At 39.3% G+C, this 12,292-nt stretch overlaps 1 protein-coding gene across 1 annotated transcript; it reads right to left on the bottom strand.

The window, feature by feature from the left end:
- Positions 1 to 1,053: 1,053 nt before the first annotated feature.
- On the bottom strand, positions 1,054 to 12,186 carry LOC121668869 (putative short-chain dehydrogenase/reductase family 42E member 2). The gene is made up of 11 exons (XM_042037125.1): positions 11,292 to 12,186; positions 10,662 to 10,757; positions 9,628 to 9,685; positions 8,933 to 9,051; positions 7,780 to 7,855; positions 6,246 to 6,328; positions 4,878 to 5,015; positions 3,830 to 3,895; positions 3,102 to 3,165; positions 2,370 to 2,443; positions 1,054 to 1,796 (listed from the first exon to the last, which is right to left on the bottom strand). The coding sequence occupies exons 1-11, from the start codon at positions 11,511 to 11,513 to the stop codon at positions 1,539 to 1,541; spliced, it is 1,254 nt and encodes a 417-aa protein (XP_041893059.1). The 5' UTR covers positions 11,514 to 12,186; the 3' UTR covers positions 1,054 to 1,538.
- Positions 12,187 to 12,292: the final 106 nt, after the last annotated feature.

Genomic DNA, 12,292 nt, shown 5'->3' with positions numbered 1-12,292 from the left:
AGCTGTTTTGTCCCCGCCGCGGCGGCTCCTTTTCGTCGCCCGCACAGCGGGAACGCGGGAGCCGCCGGCGGGGAGGGCCCGGGACCGGCACGGTGAGACCGTCGCTGAACGGGCCGGACACTCCGGCCGCGGGGCGGTGGTGCTGGGCTTGGAGATCTCATTCTTTAAAATCAATAATAGAAGTTGTGATATGTGCTAAGGAAAAGGGATTATCCACTGTGTGAGCCTCTTGCTTTAAGAATAAAACGAGAAACACTGTAATTTTCAGTGGTTCTGCCTTTCTGCCCCACTTTTGGGTTACAGCACCCCGACCTGCGGGCCTGGCACTTGGGCTTTGCGCCTGCCCTGGACTGAGGGGAGGTGCCAGTGTTGGCACCTTCTCCGGAATTCTCAAATCCGTCCGTGATCACTCCACCCCAGACCATGATTTCTCAAGCTCTCATCCCTAGTCCTTTCCGTCCATGATCACTCCACCCCAGACCATGATTTCTCAAGCTCTCATCCCTAGTCCTTTCCCAAGCTCCCTTACTGTTTGCATCCTGCTCCTGGTTGTTCCTTCTCCATGTTACACGTTGGAAAGGTGCAGATGGGAAGGAGATTTCTCTGATAAATTCCCACTGTGAGTAGTGGATGGGAAGGAGCCAGAGCCTCCCTGACCGTGCTTTTAGGTCCATTGTAGCTGAACAGTAATTTGAAAAGCACATTGTTCACTTTAGCTGCTGCAGGGATTTGCTCAGTACAGCTGCTGTACTTCAGAAATTTGGTGCTTTAAGTTCAGCTGAGGAGCAACTGAACTGTGTTAGTTGTTACCCCTAACTACAGGAGGTGAAGGAAGCTATACAAAGATCTGTGCAACCCATAGTGGCAGATTCCTCTACTGTGACATAAATACACTTAACTAATGTAGCTTACTAATGTAACTTCCAATTTAACTAAAATACCCAGTTTTGACCCGTGAAAAACCCTACCAGCATGTAGCCCCTAGCTCTGCACCAGGGGCAGGGCAGGGAGCAGTTCTGGGACATTGTGCAGAAGCACAGCATGGACTTCGGCAATGTTTCAAGTACACTTTTATTTTCCCTCAGATGCGGTGATAGAGCTAATTCACAAAATCACACAATGTGAAGTCTCTGTAGGCCTGGTGTGTGTTATTTGCAGTAATCTGTTCTGTCTGTCCCTTTGCTTGTTCCTCTGTTCCCCAAGGTAGTGAGTCATGACAGAAGCTGTGGTCAGTCTTTCTCCTCATTTCAGCCATTTTTCTTCACTGGTGAAGCACTGCAGGCTGTCTGCAGCTCTTGTTCTTTCTGCAGGTTCTCATTTACTTCAGCAATCAATTTGGAAAGTTTTGGGTTGAAATAGACGCAACAATCTTGACTCTAGTTGTGTTTCGGTGATTTGGCAATTATTCTTTACTATATTTTAATTTCTCAGGTCCAGCCACTGATCTGTTATGATTTTGTTTGTAAATTTAAAAGTAGCTGCCAGTAACTATTGTGGAGGTTAGAATTATCCGAGTGGCAGTACTGTGACTGTGCAGTTTATGCAGGTCCGTGTCGTCTTTCTTTAAAAAAATGCAAAACTGAAAGGCTATCAAGTCTTAAAGAAAGAAAAAACAAAACTAAAGTAACAATTAAAGTAAGCAAAATATTGAGGAAGAGGTAATAATTCGAGGGTTGTGGTCTGGATTTAATGTAGTGGTCCACAGAATCAGCGAAGTCATACTTCAGTGGGTGGTACCCCAGCTGAGTCCGTGCCTTGTCTATTCGAAATGTGTGAGTTACAGAAATGTTCTGTACCTACAGGGCAAAAGAGTCAACATAGAAAGCTATGAATACACAGGCAACTGGAACAAACTGTAAATGGTAGCAAAGACACAGTTAAAGGAAACATAAAATATAAAAACCCCACAACGTTATACCAACGTCCTATGAGTATCGCACACATTATTTTTAAAATTGTCCACTCAAAAGGAGATTCTTGAAAGGACAAAGAGGCATTAAAAGATGCAAAGTAGAATCTGTAAACATCCACAAAAAATGTTCTGCTGTTGTTCTCTTGCTTAGGTACTCAAAGAGGCACATCAAAGCCTAAAGGCCCAGCCAAGCCATGCAGGATACTGGCCCTTGGAAGGGAGGAGCTGAAGAAGCCCCTCCCAGATTGGAAGCATAAAGCTCTTTTCCAAAATCATGGCAACAAGCAGAATACGTTACCTAAATTGTACACAATGCATGTATTTGCCTTGGAAACTGGAGGCTGAAGTAACGCTGGGTGAATTTTACTTTCTACCAACTTAATCTTAAAAGTCTCTCTCACATTAACATGTATGGATCCCGTGAGAATTAAGGGGAGTTTACAAGCACAGACTTTACCTCATTTCTGGTCAGCAGTGGGGGCAGGTCAACAAATGGTCTCAGAATCGAATGAAGGTGTTCCATGAATGTGGCTGCATAATAAAAGATTTCTACTTGAGGTAAGAACAGTAAGTTGCTTTGCCATTATGATTGTGACAAATCTCACACTGTAAATGCTCGTGAAGGATAATCACAGACCCGAGAGCTTGGGGCACCCTTACTAACACCATCAAGACTACTTGCTCACAAGGGGCTGGATTTAATTTTAGTTATCGTGCTTGTGGGAAAAGGGTTTGTATGGTTGGGCACAGATCCACTGAAAAGGTCATGTGGCTTCATAGAAAATATGGTGACAGAGAACTCAGTTGGATTCTGTCTGAGCTGCACAGGGGATTTGATTCTAGAGAGAACAAGACATTTACCCATGCAGCAAAGCAGATATTCTTCAGCATATTTCATAAAGTCATGGAATTTTACATTTAACTTTTTTTATAATTAACTCCACAAAGTTATAAATCTGTTAGGTCCTACATAAAACCTGTTTTAGTGGAACTTGAATAAGAGATCATTCTGGTTTCAACATACTGCACAGAGCTGAATTTCACCCTGCTGAACACTAGGTGAGCCCACAGCATATTCTTTTTATACATGAAAATAAAAATTGTGGGCAAATGAAATACAACAATATTATATTACAGAGGAATGAGGGTAGCATGGACAGGAAAGAGAGATGTTGATAAAATATTTTACCTGATGCATAAACGAAGGAAGTAGGAATACGTATCCATGGCTTACTGCAACCTAATCTTTCAAACTGAAAAAAATTTTTAAAAAAATTAAAAACCCCAGAAACTTCAAACAAGTTTTAAAGTTTCTATATAGAAGATATTTGTGGAAATATTTACTGTTAAAAGAGAAAAAATAATCATTGCTCTTACTATTTTTAATTTTTAAGGGGATTCCAGTTAAATGTCACCCACAGACACTATGTCATTTTCAAATGTCAGTCTTAAAAGAAGGCAAAAAAATTATAATAATTACTTGAAATGTCATGGTGGGCTGATACCTAATTTAACATCATGACATGTTTAGGATTTTGAGCCTATCATTAACAATTAAATGGTATTTTGAAACGAATGAATAGTTGAATACTTAAGACATATTTTTTGCCCACCCAAAGTACCTATTATTCCCATCTGCATGCCCCAAAAATGAAGCCAATAACAGCTCAGGACAGGGTGCTGGTGTAAATGGTCCTTTGGCCTCAGGGAAGACATTTGCTTTAATGTAGTATTTTGGGTGAGCTTTGTTACAGTGCTGATCACACTGAAATTCAAGCAGGAATTAAACCCACATTCAGAGAGTTCCATGTGGAACTGACACCCAAAGCAAACATACGAAATGTAACATGCACACAAAAGCTGGAGTTGCATACAGTTAAAGAAATTGATGTATTTGAAGATTAATATTGCACATACAAGTGGAGTTAACCATTCAAAAAGGTTGGATTTTTCGCCATCATGAATGAAATACACCTGGCCACTCTGTTAAAGAGGTAAAGAAGAGATAAGTCAGCAAAAATAATACTGCATATATATTCACTTCTTTTTCTTTATCTCATTCCTTATGATTAGCTTAAAAATAACACAGCAATACCAAGTATGAGTGGATGCACACACAGGTCACAAACTCTCTGCTTGTGTTTCAATCAGTTGCACTGTTGTGTGCAAAGAAATTGGTGACCAAATGGTTTGTGTGATTAACATGCCTTGGAGTAAATGATTTATTATAGTTGTGCCTGTTCAGAGTGGCTGTACTGACTGTGCAGAGACACCACTGGAGGTGGTGCTGGATCTCCTGGTGCTGCTGGCAGGTGTTCACCAGAGGGTGGAACACGTTCTGCTCTGGGTCTAGTTAAGGCTCACTGGAATCCAGAAGACCCCTGTGTAGCCAAGGTCTATGTTCCTGCTTTCCTTTTGCTTTTAGAAAAAGTAGTTTAATCTACTTTGAAACTCTTTCTAATTTACTCTCAGGGCAGTGCTTCAGGTGAATAAAAACCTGATTTACAAGGAGGAGAACAGTTGTAACTGGTTTTGAAAGCAATGAACCCAGATGAAATGTGCCTCTGTTGGCACACGGTATGGGAAGAACTGATCATCACAGTTCAGGACATTAAATCTGGACCTGTACAGGGGAATGGGATGAATCTGCCTGAACTTGCAGTTTCATTTCCAACATGGCAAACATTCTTTGCTCATCTTTCAGAAATGACAGATATTAAATTTTAAAAATGCAAAGATGGAGCTATTCTTACAGAACTGAATATTCCATCTCTGAACCAACACCAACAGCTAACACTGTGCCCCATCCCACATTGCTCGTAGCACATTTATCAGCTGAAAACACAGACAACAACGTAAGCTGAAGGACAGTAACACTGATTACTGCACTGGTTACTACAGCACAGGATACAGGGGCAGGATCCACTGACACATGAAATCTGTGGTGCTTTTACTGTGTACTTACAGCTATGTAGCTCTTTTCAGGGGTGAGAGCTTCAGCAGCCAGAATATGAGCTTGTACAAAATTCTCAACATGTATCCAGTTCATTTTAACAGTAGGGTCCCCAAACTTGAAGCTAAGTAGCCTTCTCTCAATAATCTTCTGTAGACAAACAAACATGAAACCAAAGCAAAATGGGTTTTAGAATGAGGTAAAGTGCACTTTCTTGTCCAGATAAATGTAGGTTTATCTCTACTTAAAAAAAAAAAAAAATACATGAATCAATTAAAAATATTCAAGAGAACTTCTCATGAGAAAATGTCAAAAAATGTATTGCAATATGTCCTGAATTTACAAAAAATACAAGTCTGTTCTAGGGATAAGTAAAATATTGTATGGAAAGGTAAGATACACTTCTAAGTGGATCAAAAGTATTCACTAAATTGTATCAAATTTATCAAATATCTTTGGCTAGGAAAAACTGGAAGGTACACTTTGGCTGGAAGGAAAGTGTCATTTTCATTAAATAGGTGAATTTTAGAAACTGCAAAACATGACAGTTGCATAAGGCCTTAAAATTGGCTTAAAACAAGCTCAAAATCAAATAGACATTTAAAAATATCATATTTTTTTAAAGGGGCTAAAAAACCCATCTCAGATTTAACTGAAATGACATTTTGCATTCTTAAAATTATTTACAAGATGATAAAGTATGTTTTAGCTGACTCTAGTATAATTTCCTACCTCGGCCACAAACCAAAAATATTTATTATGTGGTCAACTTGAATCTGTAATTTCCTGAAAGCTGTGCATAACTTTGTATTACGCTAATTCTTTTAAAATAACTGGCTCACAGAATTCTACAGGGATCATGTTCCAAACATCATCTGTTGGCCTTGCAGTTTAAAAGCCAGTGAAAAAGAGCAAAATGTGAACACCTCAGCTGCTGCCCTTCAGTAACCTGTTGTACCAGAGGGTGCTTCCAGCTCTGGAACCTGCTTCATTGGACAGTGAAAGCTGTTAATAGTTGAGAGTGGAAATAAGATATTTTGCTGTATCCCTTTTCATTAGTATTTTAAACCATTTGGTGTAAGTTGCATGTAAACAGACATTTGAAATATCATGGATTGGCCTGAATCTTACAGTAATCATTACATTATAAAGCTGGATTTTCGTGTGTTCGTATTTCAAAAAAAAAGGCTTTTTAAATCTACACTCTTTATAGATATAATGCTTGTTAAAAAAAGTTATAATATCCTCAGCAGACAATTGAATTGTTGAATTGCTACCCAGTAAGACCAGTCAATTTATAATAAAAATAAGTGATGCTCCTTTCAGCTTTTTATCCATATCATAGAAAACTCTGCTGGTTAAAAAATTCAGATGACATACTGCTAGCCTTGGCAAGTGTCTCTGCTCTTCTGGTCCATAGATTCCTGGTGGGCGAAGAACACACGTATGGAGTATTCCACCTCCTAGAACATGGGATAAGACCATTCTTAAGAGAGCTTCACATGACTACATTATATGTTTGGATGAACCAAAGGCTGTGGCAGCAGGACTTACTCTGAAATAAATTCATTTCACAACCTTAAAAAACAATACATACCAAAAGGTTCTGCATTAGTAGTTGGATATTAAATTGGGAGAATCAGAGCATGCAAAACAGCAAGATAAGATTCAAAGAAGTCTTGCAAGCATAGTTGTGTTGCTAGAAAATACCAGATAGTTAAAAATCACTTTCTGATCAGTCCCTTGTCCCTGTGCCAGAGCAGTGAATGTATGTGCCAACTGTGGTGATGAGTTTGCTGAAGTGAGCAGATTATTTGAAAATCTATTGGATAGTGGAATGAAACCAACTAATGCCACACAAAACTATTGATGGGAAGCAGTGACTTGTTAGCAGTACAAGGTAGAGCTGAAATGTTCCTTCAACAGCAGGTGCAGCTCCCACTGGAGGGAGGTAGAAGCTCTTGACAATTTCAGTGGGATCATAAAAGTCCAATCTTCCCAAGTACATCAGTTGGCTATTCCATCACCTGCTAATAACTGTTCTTAATAGTACTTGTAAACATATAAAATACTCAGTCTTGCTATGGCACAGGATCAAAATGGGATGTTTGGAACACTGAGTGGTTCTAATTTCATTGACAAATGCAGAAATGTGTATTGGTCCCAAAATTAGGAGGGGCTTTGATGTGAAGTGCTGCTAAGGAAATAAAAGGGAAAAAAAAAACCCCTTTCTTATTTTAAACCAAATAATTTTGTTGGGATGGAGTTCCCATCATGGACTTTCTACCTCTTATAGCCCTCTGCAAGTATCAAGTGAAAAGTCTTTCCTGTAAGTTGTCCACAGCTAAATTTAGCTCAGTATCACTTGGTCACATAGAATCAAGTTGCACTTTACATTAATTTGTTTTGCACTGGCAGTTATAGTATCTCACAGGTGAGCTTAAGTATTCAAGTGTATAACTGGCTTCTTCAGCATGGAAAACTTTGGGAAGCACTAATAAATAATTCCAGGCTCTAGGCTCAGGTGGCTATTTCAGATTTTAATATATAACTTGAGGGGGTGTGTGGTACATAACAATTGAATCAGCATTCATGTTTTACTTATGTTGCATGAGACAGTGACATTAAACACTTGGTTTTGTTTAATTTATAGCTTTCTTATTATTTTTTATTAACATACTGAACTTACTGCTACCATGCTAAAACCCTTTACAGACATTGTGGGAACTTAAAACCAATTAAAAGTAACTTTTAAGTGAAAATACTTTTGTTTGTGAGAGAGGCTTGGTAAGTTAATTTCATAACTGCTGGGCAATCTTGTCTACTAAGGATTGATACAGGACACAGGATTTTGGGGATGAACAAGAAGAGGAGTAGTAACTTCTACTATGAATTCATGCTCAGACAAACGTACCTGCTAGTGGAGATCCATTAGCTGCTAGTATCATTTGTTCTGCAATTGATTTGGTTCTGGAATAATGGTCAATGAGCTACAGAGAAAAAGCAAAAATATTTGTATCTGTTCCTGAAATGACAGGGCAGAGAGGCATCTCTTCTTCACTAGTCTTTACTTAGCAGATGGCAACAAATACCTCAAAATACAGAAGTTGTGGGGTATTAGGTTCGGGGTAAAACATGAATATTTCTAGAGTAAGGAAGCATTTTTGTGTATGCAAATCTGTTTAATTAATTTCAGCACATTTGAGAAGCAATAAATATATGTATGCTTTGAATGCTGCCAGGAATGTAATTGATCACTACTTTGTAATCTGGATTTCTTCAGGTAACGGAAAAGTCAAAAGCCAAGTTTTGAAGTCATTACACTTGGTCTGAAGTATCCTGTCCACTTCGATGTGGCGTTGTCCCAGAAAAAATGTTATTCAAAATGTTATTAAAAATATTATTAATATTTTCTCTCCATCTCTACTTCTTGAAAGACTGTGAAGTACTTGATGGAGAGAAGAGGCACACAAAAAACAACTGTGTGTGCAAAGCAGCCAGAAGTACTTTCTCTTTTTTAATTAAATGCAATAAAACCATATAAAAATAGGCTGCTTTTCTAGATCAGCTCTACATTCAATATATGTCATCCTCAATCAGGGAAAACCAAAAAAATCATATTGATAATAAATAGCTAAAGAGAAACCAAGCCATATAACACAATCCTCATGTCCAGGTGGAATATCCCTGATGTTAATGTGACATACATTGTGCAAGTTATTTTCCAAAATCAAGGCCTTAATAGGAAAACAAAGAAATATATACTTTGAGGTATATAAAACTAATGTGCCAAGGTTGTGAATAGTATCTTCAAAGAGTGTAAAGAGTTTTCTTTTTTCTTTCATAGAATCACAGAATGATTTGGGTTGGAAGGGACTTCAGAGATCATCTCATTTCAAACTGCTCTTCCATGGGCAGGGTCAGGTTGCTCAAACTCTCATCCCACCTGGCCTTTCTTGTGCCTGGATTCTGGCATCTGGCAAAACACTGTCATAAAAATTCCAGGCTTTTTCAGAAACACGAAAGTAAACAAAGAGGAAATTTGAAAATACACTACAACAAAATACCTTGTCAATTGGGAAATATTGCAAAGATTCCTCATCCCCGTCTTCAATAGGAAGCCCTCCAAACACCACATTCACTGAGCTGGTGTAGATCAGCCGAGGGATGTTTTGTTGTTTGCAGGCTGTAGCAATATAGAAAGTCAATTAATTACTGGAAAATTATATGGGGAAAAAGTTTGTGTGATGTTTTTTCTAAGAAAGTGTCAAATCTTAAAAGAGAAAATGCTTCCATTCTGTGACTGGGTGAGTTGAAATGCAAAGTGTAGCATATTTAAAGGGAAGACATCAGTGTAGAAGCAAGTGCTTTACTCTCTGGCACATGCTGAGCTGGGCATCAGGGCAGAAGTCCTTCTGCTTCAAGGGCTGCCCACTGCCTGTGCACAAGGTATTAGCAACCAGGTTAGCTGCTACAAGATACACAGGGAATTGGTTAACTCCTTACATGGATACAGATTCCCACATCAGTCAAACAAGGTGTTGAAAAGCTGAAATAGTAACTACAGTGCTGGCTCTCATATCACGCTTCATGGCAGGATTGAGCATATCCCCCCCCGTGATGTGTTTCCTCATCTTCTGCCAACAATGTAAAGTAGTTGGTAACAAATAGAGTGTGCCAAAAAGGCTAACTGGCTTTCTCTAAATGGTATATGATATTTGATATGCTGTACTAACACCTAATGGCACAGTTAAATACCTACCATTAAGGATGAATCTTGTCCCGTTAATGTTTACAGATTCAATCTCTTCTTTATGCAACTAAGAAAAGAAAGAAATTGTGCATTTAAAAATAATAATACATATTAAATTCAATGGGGGATGTTATAAATATTCCCAAATAAACATAATTTAGTGCTTTAATTATTAAAAATGTAATTTAGACTGCTGTTTCAGACTAATCACTAGTCTGAATTACTAATCATCACTCTAATCATTATTTTTAAATTATACCTGTATTTTTCTTGTATTTTTACAGACTAGTTTGCTTGAAGCAAAGAGAATTGTGGTGCTTCTAAAAATATATGTCTAGTTATTATATATCTTGCAGCAGTATGTTAAATATCTGTGTTTCAGTAGCACTTCAGTGACCAGTTGCCTCTAACCAGAGCAATTCCAATTATGCATTGCTCAGTGGCAAACAATGAGTGAGCTGTTCTATCCAGACAGGGTAATTACTGAAGTTCCTCTTATTAAATAAGGTAAGAAAGGGTTATGTTTGTTTGTGTGTGTGTATGCGTGTGCTTGTAACTCTAATTATAAAACTGTGACTCCAAGTCCTACATCAAGTGCATCCTTGCAGCTTTTTACCCAATGGCAAACAATTAAAGACTTGAAATGCTGTTATTGTTATAATTCAGATATATGAAATAATTTATAATTTAGTTCCGGTTTTATTCTTCCAAGTGACCTTATACCTTAAACCTGTGAAGGTTTAGGGAAGGATCAGGGTTTCGGAGGGAACCAGCCTCCCTTGTCCTTTCTTTTATCTTCACAACATTTCAGAACTTTTCAATGCCATTTCCATCTCAAACACCTTCCCAGGTGGAGCCTCTAATGGAGAGGAAATCAGTCTGCAAGCAGCCTGCTTGCAGCTGGCACTCCACTTCGCACAGAGCAATTTACCAAAACGCCAGGGCAATAAGAGAGAAAATCTGTCATACAGTGTTACAGCATCAAGTCTCTCACCCTCAGTGTGGGCAGTCACACAGAAAAAAACAAAACTATGTGGACTCACTTGCTCTGTTCCTGACATTCCATATGAAGCTACATGAAACACACAGTCGGCCCCTTCACAGGCTGCAAGTATGGCATTGTAATCCCTGATATCTGTCTGTAATACATAAGAAAAGACATTTGATTTGAAATCAAAGCTGCAGGTGAGCATTTGTCATACAGTGGGTTAGCACAGAGGGAATCCATATATATAATGCATATATAGAACTGTACTTGCTGTATGTCCTGGGACTCAAAACTCAAAACTGGGCACACCTCAGTACTTGCTGATAATTATACATGTCTTCCATACAACCCAAAGGACTTTAAAGACATTCATTAAGGTTCACAATACTCCAGTGTTTATTCTACAGGTGGTTAAACTAAGGCCTACACGAGGGCAGGATCCTCAGGAGTCAGGAGTGAAACTGCTCTGTTCATTACAGGTTTTGCTGGTTTCTTGATTTCAGATATACTAAAATCCATTCACCAAAACTCATGTGGGATATTCATGCAGTTAAAAAGGTTACTGAAATTTGAAATTATTGGCAATTAGGTATTTGGATTCTGTGAAAACTAGTAAGACATTGCAGAAAAGGCATTATGGAAAATGAAATAACTTTGGCTGTTCGGAAAATACTATTTATCATACCTGGATCCACACCACTCCATTGGGAATCAGCCACATAGGCTTGTGTATGTCACACAGAACAACAGAAGCTCCTATGTTGGCAAGAGCACATCCCAGCTTGTATCCACAATAGCCACCACCTCCTGTCACCACGGCTCTCATATGGATTTTATTGTGTGCTCCAGCATTTCTGTTCCATTTGCAGTCAGAGATTCCACGAGAGGGTGTTGCTACTACACTCATTGTAAGTTTTGTGTCAATGAAATACTGCCTGGCACTACCAGATACATGCAACAATTCCTCCTACATGGTGAAAATTGCTCCATAGCACTCCTGGATGCAGACAATTTCAGGGAATTTCATGTTAACAAGATCTATTCACAGCAGCAAAATCTGACTTTAATGCAACCTGTTTAAGAGAGAAAGACAAAAGCAAAACAGAATTTACAGTCCCCAGTTTACTGCCAAGGCAGACGTCTGACAGAAGTGGTATTTCCAGCTTCTTTCTAAGTACCAGCAGCTGAACATAAATTAAGAATATGCTGAGTTGTTATCACTGGCAGTGCTGGAGTTGAGATAGATGACGATTTCAGAAGGGAAGAGGGATGCCTGGATCCTTATGTTATAACTTTAGAAGGTGTGTCAGAGAACAAGGCTATCAAATCCCTTGCTTTTGAGGGGAACTCGAATAAAATAGCTGCTGTGCTATAGAAAAGGTTAATAACTGCATTAACAAAAAAATAATAGTGAATCACTTATTTCCTGAACATCGGAGTTCTTGCCCTTCCAGGGGTTCCTCACCGGCAGTCAGGACATTTCAGAGGCTGTGACTACCGACTCTTTCCGACACCCCCCCGTCCGTGCCCCGGCCGCAATTAAACATTCAAAGCCACCCGAGTCCTGCCAGGGCTCTCTGCATCTCACTTGCAAATCGGCCGGGCGGCAGCGCAGGGACTCGTGCTCGGGCCGGGCCCCCGCCCGTCCCCGCGGCCCCGGGCGGCTCCCGCGGCCGCCGCCGTTGT

The sequence above is a fragment of the Corvus kubaryi genome, unplaced genomic scaffold (assembly GCF_017639235.1).
Source record: "Corvus kubaryi isolate FWS band 111438036 unplaced genomic scaffold, C.kubaryi_AGA036_p1.0 37387, whole genome shotgun sequence".
In the NCBI taxonomy this organism is placed as follows: Eukaryota; Metazoa; Chordata; class Aves; order Passeriformes; family Corvidae; genus Corvus; species Corvus kubaryi.
The sequence above is the reverse complement of the archived record's forward strand: the minus strand, read 5'-3'. Positions and strand labels throughout refer to the sequence as shown.

Bases quoted from the DNA above. Each gene is read 5' to 3' on its own strand.
- LOC121668869 (XM_042037125.1), bottom strand. From the start codon at position 11,513: ATGAGTGTAGTAGCAACACCCTCTCGTGGAATCTCTGACTGCAAATGG. The intron at 7,856-8,932 runs GTATTTTGTTGT...TTTTCTCTGTAG, and splicing joins AATATTTCCCAATTGACAAG to CTCATTGACCATTATTCCAG. The intron at 2,444-3,101 runs GTAAAATATTTT...TTTATTATGCAG, and splicing joins TTCCTTCGTTTATGCATCAG to CCACATTCATGGAACACCTT.